General features: G+C 41.8%; 1 protein-coding gene across 1 annotated transcript; it reads right to left on the reverse strand.

Moving 5' to 3' along the window:
• Window positions 1–895: 895 nt before the first annotated feature.
• On the reverse strand, window positions 896–24,327 carry LOC130454434 (keratin, type II cuticular Hb5-like). Its single transcript, XM_056798179.1, has 9 exons — window positions 23,813–24,327; window positions 19,912–20,120; window positions 12,553–12,613; window positions 11,044–11,139; window positions 10,187–10,351; window positions 9,265–9,390; window positions 8,837–9,057; window positions 8,331–8,362; window positions 896–5,676 (listed from the first exon to the last, which is right to left on the reverse strand). Exons 1-9 carry the CDS (start codon window positions 24,233–24,235, stop codon window positions 5,516–5,518), a joined length of 1,494 nt encoding a protein of 497 aa, XP_056654157.1. The 5' UTR covers window positions 24,236–24,327; the 3' UTR covers window positions 896–5,515.
• Between the last annotated feature and the right edge of the window lie 2,568 nt (window positions 24,328–26,895).

Here is a 26,895-nt window from a genome sequence, read left to right on the forward strand (position 1 = left end):
AGTTTTAAAAGTTCCAATGATCTAATAAACTTCAATGACAATACAATCATTTGTTGAAACTCTGCAAACTTCACATTTCAAGCTTCCCTTTTCCTGTGACATTACAAAATTGTGCTCAGGGGGAATGAATGCCAGTGAATCATAGCAATAGGCTAAGAATAAGAAGGTCGAGATCCTAGTCCTAGCTCTGAAGTTCAGGTGACAGATAATTGACCTCCCTAGACCTCAGTTTCACCAGTAGAATGAAGGATCTAGATTAGATGACCTCTTTCAGGTCCATGATTATAGATTTCTTAATAATAGCTCAGATATATATAGCACTTTAAGATTTATATCCATCCTCATAGGAACTCTGGGAAGTTATTGTTCAATTGCGTCTGATTCTTCATGACTTCATTTGAGATTTTCTTGACAAAGATTCTAGAGGGGTCTGCTATTTCCTTCTCCAGCTCATTTGCAGATGAGGCAAACTGAGGCAAACAAAGTGAAGTGACTTGTCCAGGGTTGCTCACCTAGTAAGTTTGAGACTGAGATTTGAACTCAGGAAGAAGAGTTTTTGTGACTCCAAATTGGGCACAATACCACTCTGTCAACTAGTTGAATTTTATAGATGAGGAAACTGAGGCTGAGTTAGAATAAGAATTGCCCAGGGTCACGGAACTAATAAGTATCTGAGGCAGGATTCATACTCAAGTCTATCTAACTCAAGTCCATTGTTTTATCTACTAAGCCACCTAGCTAACAGTCAATCTGGCATAAGGAGTTAGCATGAATCTGCCTTAATTGATTCAAAAGCCCAAAAGGCAGGATGGGGGGGGGGGGCTATATGCTACTTGAATTGTTGCTGATGTTGCTTTTAAGCCCATCCTTGGTTGCCAAGATGTGGCCACTACGTGTCTTAAGTTGTTTTCCAATAACTGTGACTGGCTGGCAATGAGTCATCTTCACTCTTTCAGCCAGACAACTGGCATCTCTGTGGTGCTTCCTTTCTTCCAAGTTACTTTCTCATGGCAACAGCGTTTTCCATTGATGAGAAGTGGGTGGCTTTAAATGCAAAGAGCCCAGGCTAACCAAAAGACAAGAGTTTTTATTGAGAAGTGCTTACAAAAGAGAAACAGAAGACTTTGAAAAGCAGTTGGCAAACACTCAAGGAGTAAGAGCCCCAAACAATGAGTTGTTCAGGGAAGTGGTCCCCCAAAACACAGGTGAACAGAGCAGAGATACGCCCCATTTGAATAAAGCTCCCATAACAGGATAAACAATTCTGTGCTTTCTTTCTTTTTTTTTTTAAACCCTTACCTTCTGTCTTGGAGTCAATACTGTGTATTGGCTCCAAGGCAGAAGAGTGGTAAGGGCTAGGCAATGGGGGTCAAGTGACTTGCCCAGGGTCACACAGTCTGTGCTTTATTTCTAAGAATTCTTTTTCCTCTGAAGCCCCAGTACTGTTAACCAAGCCCTAGCAGGGTAGACAACCTGCTCAGAGACTGAAGAAGCTGCCTTCCTCAGCCTTATTAAAATATCAAGCCTTGAGTTATGGTCTGGAGGAAGAAGGGAGTCATGCTATTTGGTCATCTTTTTAAATCCCAGGGTGCCGTAGACTTTAACCATTATAGCTCCTTCCTCAGTCTTTCTGGGTACTTTAGACTCAGAATGAGACTGATAATAAAGACCACCTTGAATATGACTTATTGGAGAGGTCTGCCTGGGACTTCTACTTTGGGGTGCCATGTTGCTGTGCAACATGGGAAGCAGGTGATTAGGCAGCGAGAGAGGCGGCTTCAGATGGGCAGGAATAATTAACAAGGGAAAAACTTCCCAAAACAAAGAGGATTCATTGATATGATCAGCTGGTAACTACCAGTTTCCTTTCCACTGTCATCACCGAGCTGTGAGAAACAGCTGTGTGAACGAGGCAAGTCATTTCCCATCTTTGAGTACCTTTTCCCACATTTCTTAAATGAGGAGCCTGAACTAGATATGGCTGATAAAAAGCATGCTGTGGAAAGAGCCCTGAATTGAAATCGTTATGCCTTATTAGAATCCCAGCTCAGCTGCTAATTAACTTGATTAGCTGGGGCAAAGTCACTTCATCACTTGGGCTTCAGTGACCTCATCTATCACATAGAGGCCAGATTTGACTTGACACAAATGGACGGTGAAAACTCAAGATCAAATTTTTAGTAATATTGGAATCGCTCAAAAGCTCTATAATTTATTTCTAGGATGACTTCTCCCCTTTTTACAAACACACAAGCTGAGTTTTTAATTATTCCTTTTCTTATTAGCTCTCTTTTCGTTCATTTAAATTTAATTTCACTTGCTTAATCCTATTGATGGGGCAGAGAGATACACCCCCCTTTTCTCCACAGATGGCATGGGGGATGCGTTATGACCTAAGGACGATCTTTCAAAGGACAGTTTACACTCACTGCAGCAAGTGAATCAGAAACACAAATACTGCAATGTCCTGCATCATGCCACACAAACCCCATGCCCAGGCACGGTGGTCAGGAGATACCATTTAGAAGCATTAGTCCTAGGGTTGCCCAAAACATTGGGCAATTTTATTTTATTTTCCAACACTTAGGGTATTCCTAATGATTCTTCCCTCTAGAGGAAATGATGCCAGGGAAGGAAATCAGCAAGACGTTAGGGAAAAAAAAACCAAGGGGAAGCTATATGTAGATATACAGCGCCCCCTCCCACCCCAATCTCGAATTTCCCCTCATTCTTGAAAAAGATTTCTGTTCACCCTTAAGTTTCAGGCTGTAAAAAAAGCAGAGCAAAGAGGCAGAGCCGTGTGGTCCATGCCACGCTGGCCACAGAGATCAGTAGCCCTGGTGTTCAGACTGATGTTTTCAGATTGAGACTCCTGCTGACTATAACAGCATCTCAACCTTCTGAGACAATTCAATAGCTGAGCACCAGATCTAGAACCAACAAAGATTCCTAGGACCACAAGATGTCAGTGCTGTGGGATGAGAGAGGTCTATAGCAAAGATGAATTCCAGGGCACCTAGCTAATGGCTGCTGAGAGCCCTATGAGCCAGTGAAGAGGTGGGAAGGACAAACTCCCTCTTCTCCCAGTTTCCTCATCCCCCTTGATGCACGTCCCTGTTTCCCCAAAAGGAACTTAAACATGTAACATCTGCCCCAGATCTTACCACCTAGAGAAAGTAGGAGGATGCCATAGTTTCAGAAATCAAAGACGGTGTAACCAGTTTGTTCTGCACACTGTTGCTGCATTATAGATTGCTTGTGTAAAAGGATAATACAGAATATGGCAGATAGAGGGATATTGCACAAGTGTGGGGTGGGAGCTTGAGAACAGAGATGATTGTTTTTTTTTTACTATTTAAGTAATGTTGGAATTCTTCTGTAGTGTATACCTAGATCTGTACCGAGTCCAGAGCCTTTGCCACCTACAATTCCTGGAAGCCCTGGTAGGTGAGAGCAGCAGTAGTCAGACTAAAGCCCTCTTCTGGGCAGTGAGGAAACTACCACCTGGGAAAGCCTGAACATGGGCATTTGGCCACCTTCTGATGAAATTATTTGGCTGGACTCAAGGTAGAACCACATGGTGGCAAAATTATGTACTACATCCCCTTGTTAGTTAATTAACTAATTGATTATGTGGCAGCTTACTTCCCTGTATTTTACAGAAAGTAGAGAAAGGAGCCAAGCGTGGGCAGCAGAACCTAGCCACTGCCCTGTTTGTCTATGGTTAAAAGGAAAGTATACTTAGGGTTGGATGACTTCCATTCTGTCAGAAGTGGTGAAGAAGCAAAGAGTGAATCGTTTTTCTTTCTTTCTTTCTTTCTTTCTTTCTTTCTTTCTTTCTTTCTTTCTTTCTTTCTTTCTTTCTTTCTTTCTTTCTTTCTTTCTTTCTTTCTTTCTTTCTTTCTTTCATTCTTTCTTTCTTTTCCTTCCCTTACTCTCTTCCTTCCTTCTTTTGTTTCTTTTATTTATTTGTTTTTACTGGAATGGTTTGTTACTTTCTTTTCCAACTCACTTTACAGATGAAGAAAATAAGGCAAACAGTCAAGGAATTTGCTCAGGGTCACATAGCTAGTCAGTGTCTGAAGTCAGATTGGAACCCATGAAGATAAGTCTTCCTGATTCCAAGTCCAGTAGTCTATCCACTATGCCATTTAGCTGCTTCTAGTCAATAATTTTTAAAATCTTAGATTCTAAATTGAGTGTTTATGAGATGATCATAAAGGTATAAAGAAATAAAGATACTATTTCTAAATATATCTTCTCCCTGGTGTGGTGGGATGAATATTAGACATGGAGTCACAGACTGAAATGATTCCTAGTTGTCATTTTCCTGACCATGGACCATGAGAAAACCCCTTAATATCTCAGAGCCTCAGTTTCCTTGACTCTGTCCCTCAGGATCCTCCATTTCTCCCCATCTGTAAATGGATCTATCGGTACTGCTTTGCTTTACAAGGTTTTCTAGAGTCCCTTTTATTTCTGGATTCATGATCCTATGAAGGGTTCTAGAGAGAGAAAAGTGAATACTAAGTTTAGCAAAGCTGATATGAGGATGGCACTTCTTCTGCCCAAAAGGCTATTCTGATACTTCAAGCCAAAGGATACAACTTCCAGGGCTGGATCATCTGAATGATAACATCATTAGGGACTGGAATTAGGAATGGGACCACTCAAAAGTTAGCTGCTAATCTCTTTTCACTAAAACTAGTGGGAGGCAGAGGTAAACTACCCAGCAAATACCCAATCACCTTCTAAGTCTTAGAGTCTAAACAGAGGCCAACACTTAAAATCTGGGCTCTCTAAGCAAAAATTTCAGAAAAGGTCTGCTCTTTGTTAGTTAACTGCTTAATAAATTTGATCTCCAAAGAACTGTGCCCCACTCTTTCCATGTGCACAATTCTTTAAAGTGATTGGGATGTATCTTCCCTGCTACCTATAGGTTATGATCTCTGTTTACTCATTGTCTTATTCCTCATCATAAGTATCTGTCACTTAGTCAAAGGCAATGATTTGGATTCCCCCAACCCAAGATCTGTTAACTCTTTGGGCCTGAATGGCTGAGTTGATGGATCAGAATGTTTAGCTTGGAAGCATAATTTTGCATGATTCACAACCTCCAAATGAATAGGAAACAAAATTTAGAGATGGTGTTCTAGTAAAGGTGTTCCTTTTCAGATCCCTACATGTGGGAGGTCAACCAACGTGATGATAATATAGGTAAACAAGAGTAAATAGAATCAACAGACAGTAAAAAAGATCAGAGATCCATAAAGTTCCTCAAAGACCACTGAGTCCCACTCCTCCCTTTTACAGATCAGTAAACTGATACCCAAGGAGGTTAAGTGACCTAACTTTTAGTTTCAGGATAGACCCTCTGTCTCCAAAGCCAGGGTTCTTTCTACAGGACTTGGCATTGGAGAGGTAACTGAGAGTCCTTGGCTGGGTGCTTCATGAAACTTGAAAGGATCAAATTCACCTCTTCTTCAAGCCCCTTCTGTTCCAATCAGACTCCTCTTTATGCAAACCTAACGGACCTTGCACTGGAACAGCCAACTCCCCCTGAGGGAGAGCAGATCCCACCACTGCTGGTGCTGACCCCCACAGACCCTGTCCCTCGAGAGACAACAGTGGGGTAGAGATCTCCACAGACCACGCCCCCCTGGGAACGGCTCACACCTGTGGACAAAGACATGGCATCAGATTTCTCAGTCCTTTTCTCTCAGAGCAGGTTTGGACTCAACATGGTTTATAGTTAGTGATCAATTCTCTTCCCAAGGGGCTGGAAACATTAATGAGTCAAAACAGCAAATGGTCCAAGAGTAACTTCTAATCATCTTTGGAGAGAGGTAAGTTCCTTAATTTGGGGACAGTAGATTGAGCTTCCCCTAAATTCCCATGATGACAGCACTTCCATTGGGCACACTGTGATGGATGGATGGATAGATAGATAGATAGATAGATAGATAGATAGATAGATAGATAGATAGATACATAGATAGATAGATACATAGATAGATACATGGATAGATAGATAGATACATAAATACATAGATAGATACATAGATAGATAGATACATAGATACATCGATACATAGATAGATAGATAGAGAGATTAGATAGATAGATAGATAGATGGATAGATAGATGCATAGATAGATAGATACATAAATACATAGATAGATACATAGATAGATAGATACATAGATACATCGATACATAGATAGATAGATAGATAGATAGATAGATAGATAGATAGATAGATAGATAGATAGAGATTAGATAGATAGATGGCTAGATAGATAGATACATAGATAGATACATAGATAGATACATAGATACATCAATACATAGATAGAGAGAGATTAGATAGATAGATGGATAGATAGATAGATAGATAGATAGATAGATAGATAGATAGATAGGCAAATGTGGGAGGCAAAACCTGAGACCCCATTGAGTAAAGCTCTGGGGACATGGAAGGCACAGCCTGAGACCTATCAAACATAGCTCTGGGCCATAATGCAGCTGAAATTTGTCATGTATCTCACCTTTTCACCCCAAGGCATTTAGCCTCAAGCTCCCCCTTTCTCAAACCCCTGCACAATATACCTCATACAAAATCACTGATATATGCATTCTTTGGAACGCTGAGTATAGGTTGTTTCATGTAATGATTTATCTTCCTAAAGAAATCATTGACTAAGACGATGAGGTAAACAGATTGCACTGTAACCACTTAAGGCCACTCTGTAAATTATTACCTTTACTGTGTATGAGAAAAAGCTTGTGCAAAATCCCCAGCTTGTTTTGCCTTCTCTCTATAAAATAGTAGCTATTCACAATAAACCATGCCCCTGATAGCTCTCAGCTTCAGTGGCCCTCCTAATCCTGCTTCATTTTTGTCATTTTCCTTACCACCTTTTGAAGACCCCTGACTGATTTGTAAAGCTGGCCTTGACAGGAAGGTAGATAGGAAGGAAGGTAGGCAGATAGGTAGATAGGTAGCTAGCTAGCTAGCTAGACAGACAGACAGACAGACAGACAGACAGAGATAGATAGATAGACAGACAGACAGACAGACAGACAGACAGACAGACAGACAGAGAGAGAGACAGACAGACAGACAGACAGATAGAGAGAGAGAGAGAGAGAAAGAGATAGACAGACAGACAGACAGATAGACAGATAGATAGATAGATAGATAGATAGATAGATAGATAGATAGATACATAGATACATAGATACATAGATACATAGATAGATAGATAGATAGATAGATAGATAGATAGATAGATAGATAGATAGATAGATAGATAGATAACATATTTTGTTATATATTTAAAATAAGGACTGGTCTTGGATTTCAATGACATAAGAAACTCCTAGGTGGGGAAACTCTCTCTACCAGCACAAGTTGACACCTTCTCTCCAATTTTCAGTCTTAATGACTTGCCTAGAGAATACTGAGAAACTAGGGTCACATACTCCATATATCAGTGATGGGATCTGAATCTAGCTCTGAGGGCAATACCTTATCCATTGAATAACAACTGCTTCTGATATTATCATGTCATGTCAATATTATCATATCATATATTACAACAATGTACTTATTGACAGGAAAGAGGTGGAGATAGAGGCAAAGGGACTATGACTAGAGAGGTAAGCCAAAACAAAATGACAAAGTTGATAAGGATCTAGATTTGAAGTCAGGAAGACCTGGGTTCAAATCCTGCCACTAGCTCTGTGATGATGGGCAAGTTATTTAGTCTCTGAGCTTCAATTATCTCATTTCTAAAATGAGCATCATAGCACTTGTAGTTCCTACTTCATAGGTTCTTTTGAGATTCAAATAAGAGAATGTGTGAAAAATACTTTATAAACTTAAAAGCACTAGATAAGTGCAAATTTTTCAGTAGAAACAAAGCATTGCTATGGGCCACAGTGTGTGTTCCCTATGACAGATAACCAGAAGTTAAGGTCAGAAACCCAAAGTGCCTGGGTCTGAAGTCCAAATTAACCAACTCCTCTTTCAGAAATATGCTGCAGATTAAGCCTCATTTGCATCCATGCCTATCCTGCCTGGGCCCCAGTACTGAGTGGATGAATAGAGTTTGCAATAATCTAATTAAAATGAGTCCTTCAACTCTGAACGTGGATAAATTAGATTGCATAGACGCAAGATAACTAAAGATTCTTCTCCAACTTGTCCTTCCTTCTCCTTCCTTTCCCCCTCCCACTGCACACTGTACCAGAAAGATGAGACGTGGATGTCAACTATAGACTGGGCCCCATTAAGAACATTACCACAACTGAAAAGGCATACTTACATATGTTGACTGAGCCAACACCTTCGCACAACCTGTCCAAAAAAGGAAAGAGTACAAAGTGAGAAAAGGAATCCCCCATGTTTTAGTGGCTAGGAGGTCTTTCTCCAAAGCCCCTCTGAAGCCCTGGGATTAATTTTGGGCAGGAGAGAGAGAGAAAGGGGGGTATTCAACTCCTAGGAAGTAGTTGTACTCTCTGAGGTCCTTTTTAACTTTCTATTCTAGGATTTCATCCCTGAAAAGCATTGTGTGATCTGGGCTAAATTATTTCCATCCCTGAGATCTCTTGTAGGCTTATGATTCAGTTTCTGAGAAGAATTATGTGACCATGGGCAAGCTATTCCCACCTCTGAGGTCCCTTCCAGCTCTAACATTTTGGAATTCCATCTATGAGAAGAATTGTGCAACCCTGAGCAAGTCACAATTCCATCCTGGAGCGCCATTCCAGCTCTGACATGGTGGAATCCCATCCCTGAGAACTACCTAGTGGTCTTTGCCCTTGACCCCACCTGCTCTCCTCTCCTTCCAGCAGCTTCCTGTAGGTGGCTATTTCCACATCCAGCCCCAGCTTGACGTTCATCAGCTCCTGGTATTCCCGCAGCTGGCAGGCCATGTCCTGCTTGGCCTTTTGCAGGGCATCTTCCAACTCCGCCAGCTTGCATTTGGCATCATTCAGAGCTGCCTCGCCCTGCTGCTCTGACTCAGACACCGCAGCCTCCAGCTTGCAACGCTATGAGGGAGAGAGAGGAGTGCTTAAGAGATTTGAGGTTTGGGGGGGGCGTGACCCCAAGGGGTAGTGGGGACAAAGCACTGTATTGGGGCCAGTTTTGACCACATATTTGGCACTGCAGAATATAGATCGGATATTCAAGACCAGAGCTGATGGGGGAGACCTCCCCTGGGTACCTCTTGCTGCCCTTGTCCCATGCCCCCTGACCTGCTGCTTGGCATTCTGCACTTCTGCCGTCAGCCTCTGAATCAGGCGGTTCAGCTCATTGATCTCCTCTTTGGTTCTCCGGAGATTCTCTCCTTGCTGTGTCACAGTGGCCTTCATCTCCTCACACTGCAGGGGCAAACAGAATGGCAGAGATTCAAGGGCCCCTTTAGAGTTCCTCTCTTCCACCTGCCCCCAAATTATAGAGTGGAAAACTGAGGTCGGGGAAAAGCGGCAACCCCAATATCACACTCTAAGTGGCAGAGCCAAGAGGGTCATTCAGGCCATCAGCCTGGGCTTTCCTATTGCGGGGCCCTTGCCTGCTGAAGCCACCAAAGAGCTTGTCGGTGTCTACTTGACCTAGCTTCTTTGCAAGGGAAATGAAGGTTTTGTGCTGAGCTGGGTTACCATCCCTCTCCAATGACCTGGAGAATCAAGAGGATGCATGTTGGATCTCTTTGCTCTCCTTCCTTCCACCCAGAAATGAGTGAACTTCAATCTGAAGTTGCATCTGAATATGCAAACTTTCTCCCCTCTCAGAGCATTCCTAACATTGCACCCTCCTTACTAGCCCTGAATCTGGGAAGACTGAGGCTACATGTAGATCCAGGACATGTCCCACCCCCTCCCACCTGGCTCACTTGCTCAAAATCTACCCTGGGGGCAGCTAGGTGGCTCAGTGAATCAGGATCCAGACTCAGAGATAGGAGGTCCTGGGTTCAAATGTGGCCTCAGACACTTCCTGGCTGTGTGATCCTGGGCAAGTCTCAACCCTCATTGCCTAGCCCTTACCCCTCTTCTGCCTTGGAACCCATACATCGTATTAATTTTGAGATGGAAGATAAGGGTTGTTGGTTTGTTTTTTATCTTCCCTGAATCCTTCCCACCACAATTTCCTGGAGACAAGACAGCCAGACCCTCTAACCTTGCTGCGGTACCAGGACTCCGCCTCAGCCCGGCTACGACTAGCGATGTCATCGTACTGAGCCTTGATCTCAGCGACGACTGCATCCATGTTGAGCTCCCGGCTATTGTCCATCTTCACCACGACCGAGGTGTCTGATATTTGTGACTGGAGTAGCCGGATCTCCTACAAGAGTGGATGGCCATCACCTTCAGTTTATAGCCTCCTTCCCCTCCCCTTCTCAACTGCTAAGCTCTCAAAGGAGAAGTTCCACACCCTGAATCTTGGACTGAAGACCTCAGACAACCGTGGGAAGAGCTGACTAAGGAGGGACTTGCAGCAGACTCCCATGGTCAAGAGCTAAGGGCAGATTAGGCAAGATCTGGTTTCCTAGTCCAACTGGGCAACTCAAATGGAAGCATCTCCTCTGGAGCTTGGATGATTCCAACTGGCAGCCTGTGGTCCATCTACTGACCCAGCCATGGACTAGATTTGGACTCTGGAATTTGTTTTATCCATCTCTTCTTCAAGAATCAATAAGATAATTGCCTGAAATCCACATTCCTCGGTTATGGGCACACATTGTGCTGTGCAGAGGTAATCTAAAGGCCAGCATTCAGGATGCTCCTACAGATCAAAAGACAAATCGTTCTACATATGTCTGAAGAAACAAACAAGAAAAACGTGCTGTGGATGCAGCAGGAGGAATTAAAATGAGACCTAGAGAAGAACTTACTATCAGCAAGGACCATGAAGACCTTGGATAATTTCAAATCTATCCCTCCTATAAAAGGGGCCCCAAAATCTTATTAGGCCTTCATTGTTCCCCTCTTTCTTATTCCTCTTAATACAAGTGGTCTGGGGGGAGGTAGTGTTACCTCCTCATACAGGGCTTGCAGGAAGTTAATCTCTTCCATCAGGGCTTCTACATTTGCTTCTAGGTCTGCCTTCCGGAGGTAAGCACAGTCTACATCCTTGGGAAGAAAAGGATAGAAGGAGTCATTAGTCTTTCTCATCCATGACTTTCATTCTGCCTCTCAGAGCTACCCTAGTCCTGCTGGGCCCCTTGATTTGTGGTTCTTTCTCCCCTCATATGTCTTACACTCAACAACTAGAGTCATCTTCCATGAGCAATGTTCTTCCTCTGCCCAAAACAGAGACTCCTTCTTCTCTCGAATTTCTTATTCAAACTCCTGAGTTCTGTCTTCAAGGCCTTTCCACCCACTAGTCCTATCTCACTGCCTTTATTGCTTAGGACACCGAATCATAAGATGAAGTGAGAAAGAATTCAGAGAAGCACTAAATAGTGGGAAAACCACTGGACTTGGAGCCAGGAAATCTGCCCTCTAACCTCAGCTCTTCTACTTTATTACCAGACTCACCTTGAACCAGTTAATTAGCAGTCTTCATTTTCTCCTTTGTCAAATGAGAGGATTGGCCTCTCTAAGGTCCCTTTAAGCTCTAAAGTCTATGATCTTTATAGTACTGATGAAGTCTAATCTCACTCCATAGATTGGAAACCTGAAGTCTTTCAAAGGGGCAATAAATTAACCAAGAAAGTGCCAGAACTGAAACAAGATGTCAGGTGAGTGGTCTGGTCATTTCACCAGGTTGCCCCCATCCCAACACAGATTATTGGCTTGGTAATCCCTTCAGGGCAAACTGAACTCAGTTATCATTGTAGCTCCTTTAATAGGTGGAACCACTGATGGTGGGAGGGGAGACCTTACCACATTAGGACTTTGAGACCTTGCTGGCTAATGGAAGGCATTTTTTTTCATGTCTCAGAGAGGTGTAGCTGCTTCACTGTGCATGAAATAATGCACAAAATCACAAATGAAACTCCCAGAATTTGGCTCCCTAGAAAATCATTTGCTGTTTAAGAATGAACAAATTTTGACTAAATTTGATGCATCGTTAAACAGAATGAGGATGGACTCTAAGTTTGACTTATTGACTGGTCTGCCATTTTGGAATGGTGACCATTACAAGTCCTTTAAGAGGCACCTCAGATGGCAACTAGTCTGGGGTACGGGTCACAGAGGCTAAAGGATAATACAATCTATGATGGTCCATATCTACATAAACTCAAAGCACACGAAAATTAGCAATTCATCCAGTTGTTTACAAGATGGCAAAGCCACTTGGAATAAAACCAGTACTCAATAAATAGAGGGGACCAGCAGTCCTAAATGCTGACATGAAAGCCAGGGGAGAGATGAACTAGCCTCTTATTTCATTCATTTTTTTCCTGAATCAAACTGAATAATAGTAACCAGTGAATCCACTGTCTACTAATAGCCCTATAGGACAACTAAACCATACCTCTGAGCTCTGATTTCTCTTTGTGCTGAAATTTAATTCTTCTGAATGGAGGAGTCACTCACCTTCTTCAGGATCACAAACTCATTTTCAGCTGTAGCTCTGAGTGCTACCTCTTCTTCGTACCTATGGAGAGGGAGCAAAGGGGGTAGAAATGCCATTGAGACTGAAAATGCAAGACTATTTAATGCTGGCTTGCCTCTAAAACTCAAAGAACAAGGTCAGCCTCTCTTGGCTTCTATTTTCTCAAATTTAAAATGACAAGAATTGAATGAAAAGCTCAGATTGAGAGGCAGGACCTTTAAGTCTCATCTCTGCTGCTAACAGACCCTCTCAGGGCCTCACTGTCCACTTCTGTAAAATGAAAGGAAGGATGATTGATACCTTTCAATTTAAAAAAATCTCAGAAACTCTAATCCAAAAAAATGCTATTCTCTCTCAATTCCCTTCTACCTAGTTCTATCACTACTGACTTGAATCCATGTGTTCTGATAGAGCCGAGATGGGTTCAAGCTTCTCAGCAGAGATTTTCTCACCCGAAGTATGTTGTTTTTTCCTAAAGAATTTGGAGGTGAATTTAGCTCTGCCCCGGTTGACATGGAAACACACAGATTCCTCGGTTTGTTGGTGAGGTTACCACTACCGTTAAAATATGGAACACAGATATCTTGGGCAATTCTGGTGAGTGGCGACTGCTAAAAAACTTTGTTTATAATCCCAGACATCTGGGTTGAGGGATTAAAAAATGATACCTGCTAAATGAGGATCTGTTTTATTTCTCTGATAACCCAAATGAGACCAGAGCAAAAATTCATGTCTTTGGTTCCACCTAGAGGACCAGCTAGTTCACAGCCAAATTTCTACATTGGGCTTCTATGGAAGAAGGTTATGAAAGAGGGATCAGGAGAAAATAATGTGAAAAATAATGAGGAAATTATGTAGGTGATTTGGAGCAGTTTGGACTAGTAAGCTAGGTCAGGAGTTACTTTTGTAAAGGAAAACTTGAGCGAAGTTGGGAAGAACTTGAAAAAATGTAAAGAACAACTTCACAGATCATGTCCAGATTCTACTTCGTTGTGAAATGATCAAGCACCATCAAGGAAGACATAAAAGATTAAGGAGATTCCACAAGGATTAGGACTAGAAAGAAATTAAAGGGGTAGACTGAAAAAAGAATGAGGAAAAGGTGGTTGGCAAGACAAGGCATGATAAGGAAGAAAAGGCAGTGGAACAATGAAAAGGTAAAATTGATTCAAGGGAATGGTGGATGGGACAAATTGGGGAACCAGATAGGATGATGAAAGGCTAAAGAGGATGTGGATTTGATTGTTCAATTGTTGAGTCCAAGAAAGAGAAATTGAGTGGGAATGTCAAGTTATTGAGAATATAAAGGGTATTATAAATTTTCAGCCAAGGATTTATGGTAGAAGTACAAACACTCACATGTAGTTTAAAGGAGGGAAAGACAAAAAGATTTCAACAACCATTCTGCCTTTCCACCATGATCAAGTTATCTGTGTTCCCAGTTTGGCTGATCTAGACTCTTGAAGAATACTTCTTCATACTCCCAATTGTTATGCATAATGAATATGTTCCTAAAAGAAATAAGAGTGAGGCTTCCATAGGGAAAAAAAAAAAGGATCTGATGTAGAAGAGGGGAGACTTGACCTTTTCCAGGATAAAGAGGATGGAAAAGCATTACACAGATGAGAATGGGAAGGAAGGGGACAGCTATTTAATTAGAACTTGAAAACAGAATTAAGATTCTTTCTGAAAAAGAGCTATTCTGAGAGAGAAGCTGTTTGTCCTTCAAAGACTAATATAACAGGGTCATAGATGTTGACAAATAAGAGATTATAGATTCTGCTTACAGATATTTGATGAATTGGTTCCAAGACAAAAAAGCGGTAGTGCTAGCCAATGGAGGTTAAATGACTTGCCCAGGGTTACAGAGCTAGGAAGGGTCTAAGGCCAGATTTGAGACCAGACCATGATCTTTCATCTCTAGGTCTGATTCTCAATCCACTGAACCACCCATCTGTCCCTGATCCCATCTTTCATTACACAAGGTCTCACATATGTGATAGATGAGAACATTAAAAGCCCCTCGCCAAAGAGACCATTTATATGTTGCATTCAGAGATACAAAGCTAGACACTTAAGCATCTGTCTCCGTTTCCCTAGCTGTCTCTGTCTCTGTCTCTCTCCATGCAAAAAGTTCATCTGTTATCTGAGAAGCAAAAAAGGTGTGTCCCAAAGCCCCACAGGTGAATGTGTCTAAAGGACAAGTTATTCTTTACAGTACTCAGTAATTATTGAATACCCACCCAAAGGTACCATTTATGCTCTTTGTTAATTATCACATTTGGCTTTATTCCACACTCATGGCTTATTCATGGGGCATAAATATATAAAAGAAGTTTAAGCAAAGTAAGAATTCTAGAGTAGTTGATAGCCACAAAGAAACTGTGTCGTACTTAAAACAAGTCACCAATACAATAATGTCAATATCAAATTTCAGATTGTGACAAGTATATGTGTGTCTACATATGAAACATCTGTATACACATATATGTATGCATGCATTATATATATACCTACACACATATGTGTACAGACATGGACAATTTAGGAATTTGTTTTCCTGACTATACAAGTTTTTAAAGGGGACCTGAAAAAAAATAAAATTTAATTTAATAAAAGCAATAATATCAAGAACAATTCAATTAAAACACAACTTTTTTTAGGAAGACAGCTCAAGTCATTTGTGGTTTTGTCTGACTTTAAGTCCTTCAACATCTCTCCTAAATAGTACTAAATTTGACCTGCATATCAGAGGACTATAACCAGAATATGACAACTAGGTTGTTCAGTCAGTAGAGCACTGAACCTGGATGTAGAGAGACTTGAGTTTCAATCTATTCTCAGATACATATTATCTGTATGAACCTGGTCAAGTCACTTAACCCTGTTTGCCTCAGTTTTCTCATCTGTAAAATTATCTGGAGAAGGAAATGGCAAACCACTCCAATATTTTTCCCAAGAAAACCCTAAATGGATTCATGAAATGTCAGAAATGATGGAAACAACTAAACAACAAACATCTTATTAATGAGTTGATGTACATGAATGGTATCAAGTTACATGGCTCCATTGCAAAACACATTAAACAGTCACTTTATCTCATGGAAACTTTCTTCAATGATAGCAAAATGTCATTTGGAGTCAATAAGTATAAAAGTCTTAATATAAGACAAGTAAAGATATATACCAAAGCCTGTGAGATTGAATACAGAGATCCCATTAAACTAATGGAGAAAGATAATATCCACAGACACATTGTTCTCCTCTAGGCAGGACACATAAAATATAAAATTAACAAGGAAAAAGTTAAGGTTCAATATGTTGAAACTTACTGGCACCCTGAAAACAAAGCTCAATTTAAAAAACAAACACCTCGAAAGCAAATAACACCTACATGATATTAGGAATAAAAAATGGAACATAACATATCCGAAAAGTATCTTCTCAAAAACCTACCTAATTGGGCGCAACTAGGTGGCTCAGTGGATTGAGAGCCAGGTTCAGAGATGGGAAGTCCTGGGTTCAAATCTGGTCTCAGACACTTCCTAGCTGTGTGACCCTGGGCAAATCACTTAACCCCCATTGCATAGCCTTTATTGCTCTTCTACCTTGGAACCAATACACAGTATTAATTCTAAGATGGAAGGTAAATTTTATTTAAAAAAACAACAAATAAACCTATACAATATTAATGAAACATGGACCCATTACCCTAAGACAGCCATACAAAGATTAACACTACCCTACCAAAAAAAGAGAGCAAATTGGTAGACATTCTCAGAAGATATGATAAATAGGTCAAAAACTGCAGAAATGTTTTTGGAACAAGTAGACATTATTTCATTGAAAAATCATAAAGACTGCTAGCAGGAACTCACTGTTCAATTTGTCTAATGTGGCTGAATGAATTTTACCTCTGGATGAAATCTATTAAGATTCAAAAATGGAATTAAAAGACCCTCCATGAGTGGCATCTCCCAACCTCAATAATAATAAGACAAAATATTGAGAAAGAAGCATAGAATAAATGGCTGAATCATGCAGAGTTTTATATGGAAGTGGAAGGTCTTTTAATAGCAACAATTCAAGCACAGATTGTCATGTCCAAAAATTATACAAATGAGCCTGGACTTACTGATCAATGTCCATTATGCAAAGACATGGTAGAAACTGTGAAATGTATCACTGTAGGCTGAAAAAATAGCACCTTCCTAATAATACCGAGCGAGATATGACCTGATGGCAAGAATTATGCTTTATAAGCTCATTATCTTTCATGAAATGACAAATCCCCATACTAACCTCAAAATATCCTGGAGATTGAAAACAATAAACTGTAGTAGAACCTGGATCCTATCACAAGTCAGACTATTATCCACAATTTCCCAGTCATAACATTAACCCTTCAAAATTTAAGAATAGTGTTTTAAGCAGATGCAACAACACCAAATATTTAGCCTCTAAACTACCTGAGGCATCCAAGTGGCACTATGGATAGAGTGCTAAGTTTGGTGTCAAGAAGACCTGAGCTTATATGTGACTGTGGACACTTACTAAACTGTGTGATACTCGGCAAGTTATTTACCTTCTGTCTGCCTCAATTTCTTGAAGTTAAATGGGGATAACAACAGCACCTACTTCCAGAATTCCTGTGTCACACTCAGATAGATAAGCACTAAATTAAACATATGGATTTTACAGGCAGCTATTAACTTAGAAAAGCACATGCTAACATCCATATTCTAATGCAGTTCTATTTTTCTTCAATATTTCCCAATTACATTTTGATCAGCTTCAGACCATAGTCAAGTGTTGTAGCCAATGTGATTTGAGATCTCTGGTTGTAAGGACTGAATGAGATACTAATTACAAAGCACTTAGCATGGTGGCTGGCCCATGGGAGGCATTTAAATGCTATTGCTCTTACTCTTCGCATCTGGAACAAAACATTTCAAAATCTAGATGCTTATCATAGGAAATCCAAATCATGTGGGAGAATGTTGAGGTGCTTATTATTCTTGTTGACCTATTTGCTGCTGAAGTTGTGCAGAGGACTGTTCCTATCTGAACTCCATCAAAGAGGAAGAAAAATGATGGTGATGACAATTATGATGAGTATTCATGATAAAAATAACAACAACAATAATGACTACTGCAATTGTTCCAGAGGAGGCTTCAGTGATCCCTCAGAAACTGAGCTTATTTCTCAAAATTTATATTCGGTTTCAAAAATGAGTTAATTTATCCACTTGTATAACAAGCCATAGATCATTAAATGTAAGCAAATAATAGCAAGATAGCAACATAAACCAGTACCATTTCTATCTGAACTCCATCCAAACAAACAAACAAACAACTAAGAAGCTTCAGCAAAATAAGAACATTCACTTATGAGAAGGGATGCTATCCACATCCCAAGAAAGAACCGTGGGAGCAGAAACACAGAAGAAAAACAATTGTTTGATCACATGGTTCAATGGGGATATGATTAGGGATGTAGACTCTAAGTGATCACCCTAGTGTGAATATCAGTAATATGGAAATAGGTCTTGATCAATGACACATGTAAAACCCAGTGGAATTGCTTGTTGGCTATGGAAGGGGTTGGGGGAGGGGAGGGAAAGAACATGACTCTTGTAACGGAGGGAAAAGTATTCTAAATTAAATAAATAAATAAAATTTTAAAATGAACAAACAAAAAAGCATGATAATATTCGTATGATGCTTTAACATTGACAAGGCCCTTTGCTTATTATCTCATTTAATCCTCACAACTGCTCTGTGAAAAAGATAGGATAGATATAATTATTATATCCATTTTAAAGGTGAAAAACTAAGTTTCAGAGAGGGAAAAGAGACCAACTTGCTCAAGGGCATACAGTGTCAGGTTAGGATTTGAACCCAGAACTTCTTTCTGATTTCAGTTCTAGTGCATTTCCATTATGCCATTCTAGCTGCCTCACTGATAGTGAATCACAGTGGTCAACATACATTCAGGATTATAGGATTTAGATGTCCTATAAACATCAAGATATGATATGTATTGTAAGAGAGAAAATCCCATCCAGAAATGCAAAGGAACAGTCCAAGCAGGGGAAGGACAAAGAAGAACCAAGATTCCAGAAAGGAACAGATGAGCTGGAGAAGTTGAAACTGCCCTCCTGGAGTGGATGGTCTGAGAGAGGACCTGTGAGATAGAGGATACCTCTGGACATTGACTACCTTCCAGTGAACCCCTAAATCTCTCTGTTTCCAGCTGATGACAAAAAGTAGACTGGGACTTTGTAGAAAGCCATCTACTAAAGAAGATTTCTCTCTATCCCCAAAATTGTCCTTGGACTTCATCTCATAGCTAGATCAACTTAGGAGGAAGGACTTACCCAACAGCTGATCTAAAAGAGGGTCAGGCAGATAGCCTGAACCCCTCAAAACTTGGGAGGGAGGTCAGTCATAGGGATTCCCATCTCTCATTTTCCTCACCCAACAACCCCATTCTCCTTGCTAGAAAGAAGAAGGGAGAGAGGGAGGGAAGGAAGGAAGGAAGGAAGGAAGGAAGGAAGGAAGGAAGGAAGGAAGGAAGGAAGGAAGGAAGGAAGGAAGGAAGGAAGGAAGGAAGGAAGGAAGGAAGGAAGGAAGGAAGGAAGGGAGGAAGGAAGGGAGGAAGGAAGGAAGGAAAGAAGGAAGGAAGGAAGGAAGGAAGGAAGGAAGGAAGGAAGGGAGGAAGGGAGGGAGGGAGGGAGGGAGGAAGGGAGGAAGGGAGGGAGGGAGGAAGGGAGGAAGGGAGGGAGGGAGGAAGGGAGGGAGGGAGGAAGGGAGGAAGGGAGGAAGGGAGGAAGGGAGGAAGGAAGGAAGGGAGGAAGGGAGGAAGGAAGGAAGGAAGGAAGGAAGGAAGGAAGGAAGGAAGGAAGGAAGGAAGGAAGGAAGGAAGGAAGGAAGGAAGGAAAGAAGGAAGGAAGGAAGGAAGGAAGGAAGGAAGGAAGGAAGGAAGGAAGGAAGGAAGGAAGGAAGGAAGGAAGGAAGGAAGGAAGGAAGGAAGGAAGGAAGGAAGGAAGGAAGGAAGGAAGGAAGGAAGGAAGGAAGGAAGGGAGGGAGGGAGGGAGGAAGGGAGGGAGGGAGGGAGGAAGGAAGGGAGGGAGGAAGAACATATGCTTCCTCCCTTTTTATATACTCTATGATGGATCCTCCTTTGTCTTATGTAAATTCAAGCTAAACAACATGGGAGTCAAAAAGTTCTCGTTTGGAGTCAATGACATAGATCTTCACATTCCCCTTGTACTATGGACCTAGCCTGATTGGTGTCTCATGAAGACCTCTTGGATCCTTCTCTACCCAAGACTTACTTCTTCTTGTAGCCTTCCAACACTTCTTGCATGTGGTTAAGCTCAGAAGACAGACGCCCACTGTCAGCCTCCACACACTCCAGCTCCCGCTTCAGGGTCTCAATGTAGCCACTGAAAAGGGGCTCCATGTTGCTCTGGCAGCATCTCTGATTCTGGTAGAAGTTCCATTTGGTCTCCAGAAGCTTGTTCTGCTGTTCCAAGAACCGGACCTGCAGCACCAGAGAGAAAGACATCATGGGAGAACATGACTTTCCGTTTTTGTATTAAATAGGAGGCTTTGGTCTAGATGGTCTCTATGGACCCTTCTAACTATAATCAGATTTCTAGAAACTGGTCAGCTCCCTGAACTCTTGCCCTGCTGCTGCTGATGAACCTTGGATCAGCAATAGTTCTTTTCAATACAATGGCACAATGGATGCAAACTTTGATCCTTCTAGCTAAAAGACTACAAAAATTCTGGACTCTCCCCTGTGTGTCTCTGTAGCTTTAATTATATCAATTAATGAACCCAAGAATATGCCATTTCCATTATGATGCCTTTTCTCTTTGCACTGAACAGTGGAATTTAATCTTCTTAAGATAGCCTCAAACCAATAGGATGGAAAGGTTAAACTGATGCCTTCAACCCCCAAATCATAGCAGGTTCTTCTAAGCTGAGAAGGGTCATGGGTTATTTATTTAAAATTAGAAGGGACCCTAGAAGTCATCTAGTCCAACTCCCTTATTTTACAGCTGTAGAAACTGAGACCCAGAAGAGTTAAGTGACCTGTCCAAGGGAAATGGTAAGTAGCATGTACAGGATACAAACCCAAAGCCTGACTCCATATTTAATGCTCAAATGATATAATATTCATGAAGCATTTAGCACAGTAGGCACTAAGTACCTGGCACGTAGTAGGGTGTTTAATAAATGCTTGATGCCTTTCCTGCTTTACTCAATGGTTCATGATTCTGTGACTTGATAATTCTACAAAGTGAAAAGGAGACACAGCATGCTGTCAAATTTGCATGATGCAAGGTAGAGTGTGCTGGGAGGAGAAAGAAATCCAGGCCAAGTACTCTAGAAAAATTGAGAGAGGGGCAGCTAGTTAGCATAATGCTACCTAGGCCTGGACTCTGGAGGATCTGGGTTCAAATATGACCTCAGTTACTTTCTTGCTGTTTGACCCTGGGCAAGTCACTTAACCTTGATTGCCTAGCCTTTGTTTCTTTTCTTTCTTATAATTGATACTAGGACCAAAGGTAGGGGTTTGTTTGTTTGTTTGTTTAATTGGGAGGGATAACTACCTAGGTGTCTTTGGGCAAGTCATATAACCTCTATGAATCTCATTTTCTCATGTGTACAATGAGGCTTCAGAAGTCCCTTTTAGTACCAAACTCATTCTCCTAAGGATTGGGGAAGACTTCATGGAGGAGGTGTCATCTAAGATAAGCTTTGAAGAAAGATGGATTTCAACAGATGGAAATGAATAAGGGATGCATTACAGAATCAGAAAAGGAAGAAAAAAAAAGCCTGTGCATGTATGGATACATTTTGAGAACAAGGGAAAGGGAAAGCTAGTCTTGGATTCAACTCTATGATGATTCCCCAAAAGAAGATGAATCTTTAACTAACTGCTCAAACTTAGTTGAGAAGGGGGGTGGCACAGGCATTAGGGGAAAGAGTACTAGAGAGCCCAGAGGACCCGAGTTTGGCATCTTTTTCCTAAACTGACTATCTGTGTGACCTTAGTTAAAACATTTTCTCTCTCTGAGGCTTGATTTTCTCATCTGCAAAATGGGATGGAGTTAGACTAGAGGACCTCTAACTTCTCTCCAGCTCTGAAATAGTAGTCCCAGCTGACACGGTAGATTGAGGACGCTCCCAGTGTCCAGTGTGATTAGGATTGAGCCTCTCTACAGGTTGGCTCCTTCCCCAAGTCTTTCTCCCCTTCCTGAAAAAAGTCCTGAACCAGGGGTGCTCTCTCTTAAAACTAGAAGCCAGAAGACCTTGAACCATTCCTTTCCCTGAGCTCTAGTCACCTCCACTCTCTCAAGGCAGCAGGAAGCAACAAGTAATCATTTTCTATCAGGGAGGAGAGCCTTATAAAAATGGTTATAGGTTATAGAAGAAAGTCACTGATAAAAAAGTATTTGGATCATCACAAGGTCACGGATCTACTTCTAGGCTAATCCCCTCATTTTATAAATGGGGAAACCGAGGCCACACAGGAGAGTTAAGTGACTTGTCTAAGGTCACCCTGGCATTAAGGAATAGAGGTAGAATTTGAACCCTGAGTCTCAGACCCCAAACCCAGTGCTCTTTCCCCAGGCTCTTTCACATGCCTGTGAGTGGGTTTTTGGAAATCTTTGATCAACACAGGATCTCTTTTCATCTGTTCCTGTGGTAAAGGCAGACAGAATAATCCCCATCCCTCCAGCACTGAGGGCACAAATCCTCATGTAGGCTTTATGCCAAAGGCATAGATCAGCACAAATCCTCCCAAAGGAAGCCCTCCCTCAGCAGGAAGAACCCTAGACTGGAAGCCAGAAGGCTTCGTGCGTTGTACATTTTTTCATCATCTAGACTTTAGAAAAGTCTGCTTTTCTAATACCAAATGCTAAACAAAGCCAAATTATTAGTGCCAGGAATGCTCAGGAAAATGCTAACAATATAGAATAATTTCACATTTTGTTGCACATCATCCCACCCGCACAGCTGTGAACTTTAAATATTTACCAGGGCCTCTGGCTGAAATGAATCCAAGATCTAAAACCGTATACACAAAACACAAAAGCAGGCGGGACGCCCCAGCTCTCAAAGAAAGCAGCCATGCAATCCATGTGGGGAATGCAGGTTACGATAGATACGTGACTGCTCTGGGAATTCAGCATCCCTGGCGATGAATCCCAAGGCAGCCTCCTCAGCTGCACTCAGGAGGGGCTGGAAAGCTGCCCTGCTCCTCCCTGTTCTCTCTGAGCACCTTTTTCACACTTCTCACGTTCTGTTTTGTATTATTTGTGTGCATGCCTGCTCTCCCTTCCCAGACTGTAGACATATCAATCCCTAAGGACAGCCCAGACTTCAGATTGTTCTCAGAAGAGTATTACACACAGTAGGCTGCTTAATAAATATTCATTGAATGAATGAATGAATGAATGCACGAATGCTTACGTTTATAGCATCATTTCTTCAAGGGATGGTACCCATCTAAGCAGAGTCATCTATCTCCCCCTTCCCCAGGCAAAAGCTTATAGAACAGGGATGGACGAAGAAAGGAATTGTGGTTTTGTATTAAAAATCTTTCTCTCCTTCATTGTACACAGAGACAGATACACTGTGGCACAATTGAATATAATAGACTTCTCTACTAGCAGCAATGCAGTGATCCAGGATAATTCTGAGGGACTCATGATAAAGAACACTAACCACATCCAGAGGAAGAACTGTGGGAGCGGAAACCCAGAAGAGAAACAACTGCTTGATCACATGGGTCAATGGGGATATGATTGGGGATGTAGACTCTAAATGATCACCTGAGTGCAAATATCAATAATATGGAAATAGGTCTTGATCAATGACACACGTAAAACCCAGTGGAATTGCTTGTTGACTAGGGGAGAGGGTGGGGGGAAAGAACATGAATCATGTAACCATGGAAAAATACTCTAAATTAATTAATTAAATAGAGATTTTCAATTAAAAACAATCTTTCTCTCCTGATCCTCCTATGTTTCTTTTAAGAGGATTAATGGAGGGAGAGATGAACTCCCTAGAAATTAAGTGTGAAGACAGCAGTGCCCAATGAGAAGGAGAAACCAATGTTCTTCACACAATATGGGCAATGGGGCAAAAGAGAAGTGATGTGTCAGCTTCTGGACAGCCTTCTGACTCCCAGGTGATCCCAGACCCCACACTCACCTTATCAATGAAGGCGGCAAATTTGTTGTTGAGGCACTTGATCTGCTCCTTCTCCTCATGCTTCACGCACTGGGCATTGGGGTCAATCTCCAGGTTGAGGGGGGTCAGGAGGCTCTCGTTGATGGTAACAGTTGTGATACAGGGGGGACTGGGCCCACATAAGCCCCCGACTCGGTAGCCAAAGCTACCCCCACTTCGGAGAGGGCGTCCACAGCCTACCGAGATTTGAGGGGACCCCACAATGCACAGGCTCCGGCTGCTAAAGCCCCCAAGTTTCCTATAGCCCAGGCCTCCAGGGCTTCCTCCTCGGTAGGAGAGGGTAGTGACACCTGCCCGAGCCCCAAGCCTAGGTACCACAGCAGAACAAGAACTGAAATTCTTGGTTCCACTGTTACAAGTGATGCGGGAAGACCGGCCAGCCATGCTATCTCTTTAGGAGAAAGTCTGAGAAAATGGAACTCAGGAGAGGAGGCAATCTGACTTGTGACTGGCCTCACAACCATCCCGTCCTTTTATGTGTTCTGGGAGGGGGCTCAGACAACATAAAAGAGAAGAGAAAGTCATTTCATGCAATTTATGAGCGTGGGATTCTCCTAACTCTCCAGGCCATGGGCAAAGCTGAAACTTGCCCCTTTTTATTGGCCCATCTGAAAGACCCTACATCACAATAATCATCGCCCCTACCTTTTCAACCCCACATGCCCCGACATATCTATGGACCCATTAAGACACCATCATCCCCTGTGAGTGGGCAGAGGGTTATTTTCCCACATAAGCAAGTATAGACCTGGCCTAGGAAATAGAGAATTGGCAAGAATCAAAGGGTCCCTTGCCCCATTCTAGCAGAGATCTCATGCCCCTTGATGCTAGGATCCAGTTAAGTTTTTCAGTCATGCCTGACTCTTTCTGACCCCTTTTAGGGTTTTCTCGGCAAAGACACTAGAGTGGTTTGCCGTATCCTTCTCCAGCTCATTTTACAGATGAGGAAACCGAGGCCAACAGGGTTCAGTGACTTGCCCAGTACATGTCTTAGACTGGATTTGAACTCAGGTCTTCCTGGCTCTAACCCCAGAACTCTAACCACCACACCACCTAGTTGCCCAAAGAGTAAGGTAAGTAGGGAATAAGTGCCATGGAAGAGGGTTGGTCAACAAAGACTTCACAGAAGAGGGAAGGTCTGAGCTTGGTCCTTAAAAGTAAGTAGAATTTGGATAGGGAGAGGGAGAGAACTCTGGTGGGATCACAGTGTCAGTTCCCAGAAATAAATTGACTATCAAATTACCTAGGAGAATGTGCTTTGCATTCACCTTAAAGACACATGACAAAAAGACCCTCAGCTTGGAAGGGAGAAGATCAGGGAGTCCTGGCTTCTCCTATTAGACATATGTAATTTAAAATTAAATCCAAAATTAAATAAAGATTTAAAATTAATATCCAATAACTCCAACTATTATACTGTACAAGATTTATTAAGGATCACTTGAAATAGAAGAAATCAAAGGTCAAAAGGAAAAGCCTGAGTAAAGGAAAGTTTTCCTAGGAGCACAAGCAGGAAAAGGGGGGGGGGGTGAGGTCCCACACAAGCTCCATCTCCAAAACGCAAGGATGTAACATGAGAATGAAGGTGGGATGCTGGGATTCAGAGCCTGGGCAGCAGATGCTAATTTCACACATGTGAGGTCACCTCCCATCTCCGACTCTCCATTTCCCTATCCTTGCTGGGATCAGCAGGATTGTTGGAGCTCCAGCCAGAGCTGGGTTGTGAGACATTTACCATCACCCTGCTCTTGTTAAGGGTTCAATGACTTCTGAGCTCTTTATTTTGACCCCAAATAAAGCCTGAGCTAAGAGGGATGATGTCAGAGCACTTGTCTTCCCAGCCTCTCAGGACTTTGGGGAGGGAAGGACTTTTAACTTAATATGCTAGAGAAATGTGAGCTAACAATCATGGGTTGACAACAGGATAATTTAACCTCATAATGGAAAAAAAAAAACCAGGGGATGCCCTGGAGCATTAATAGTACAAAGGGATTTTAACTACCCGACCCAAAGCTCACAGCATTCCCTGCTTTCTGATGCTTTTCAATTTCCTTCTTCTTTTTTAAGTACCCTGGTAGTCAAGTAGCTTGGTTACACAGCGAGCAGCGGACCAGCGGGATTAAAAGCTGAGATTCTACTGGGAATTCCTTTTTCAAATGTCTTATTGGGGCAGCTGTGGAGAAAGAGCCAGATCTGGAGTTGGGAGGACCTGGGTTCCAATCCAGACTCAGACTCTTCCTAGCTGTGGGCCCCCCTAGCAAGTCACTTAATCCCCATTGCCTAGCCCTTACTGGTCTTGTGTCTTAGAGTTGTTACTAAGACAGTAAGGGAAATAAAGGGCGACACCACAAACAAATTAGAGGAACAAGGCAAAGCTTACCTGTCAGACTTATGGATAAGGGAAGAATTTATCACCAAACAAAATGCAGAGAACATCAGGAAAAATGAAATGGATAATTTTGATTACACTAAATTAAAAAAGGTTTTGAACACAGGAAACCAAAGCAACCAAGATCAGAAGGGAAACAACAAGTTTTATTGCTAGTATTAGGGTTTTCTTGGCAAAGATACACTTGCTAGTGTCTCTGACAAAGGCCTCATTTCTCAACTATATGGAGAACTGAGTCAAATTTATAAGACCACAAAGCATTCCCAAATTGAACAATGGCCAAAGGATCTAACAAGCAATTCTCAGAGAAAGGGATCAAAACTATTCAGTCATATGAAAAAAAATTTCCAATTCACTATTGTTAGAGAAATGCAAATTCAAACAACTCTGAGGTGCCACCTCACACCTATCAGATTGACTAAAATGACCAAAAAGGAAAATGATGAATGTTGGAGGGGACGTGGAAAAGTTTGGACACTGTTGGTGGAGCTGTAAACTGGTGCAGCCATTCTGGGAAGCAATATGGAACCAGGATCAAAGGGCCATAAAACTACACATACCCTTTGACCAAGCAATATCACTACTGGATCTGTATCCCAAAGAGATCAGAAGTAAGGGAGAAAGACCTACATGTGCCAAAATATTTTTAGCAACT

Source organism: Monodelphis domestica, chromosome 5 (assembly GCF_027887165.1).
Source record: "Monodelphis domestica isolate mMonDom1 chromosome 5, mMonDom1.pri, whole genome shotgun sequence".
Taxonomy (NCBI): domain Eukaryota; kingdom Metazoa; phylum Chordata; class Mammalia; order Didelphimorphia; family Didelphidae; genus Monodelphis; species Monodelphis domestica.

What these genes read in the sequence shown, in the direction of transcription:
- LOC130454434 (XM_056798179.1), bottom strand. Translation starts at nt 24,235, where the DNA reads ATGGCTGGCCGGTCTTCCCGCATCACTTGTAACAGTGGAACCAAGAAT. An exon ending in TTGGAAGGCTACAAGAAGAA is followed by an intron (nt 12,614 to 19,911) that starts GTAAGTCTTGGG and finishes CCCTCTCCATAG; the next exon opens with GTACGAAGAAGAGGTAGCAC. An exon ending in CTGGAAGGAGAGGAGAGCAG is followed by an intron (nt 8,363 to 8,836) that starts GTGGGGTCAAGG and finishes TTTTTTGGACAG; the next exon opens with GTTGTGCGAAGGTGTTGGCT.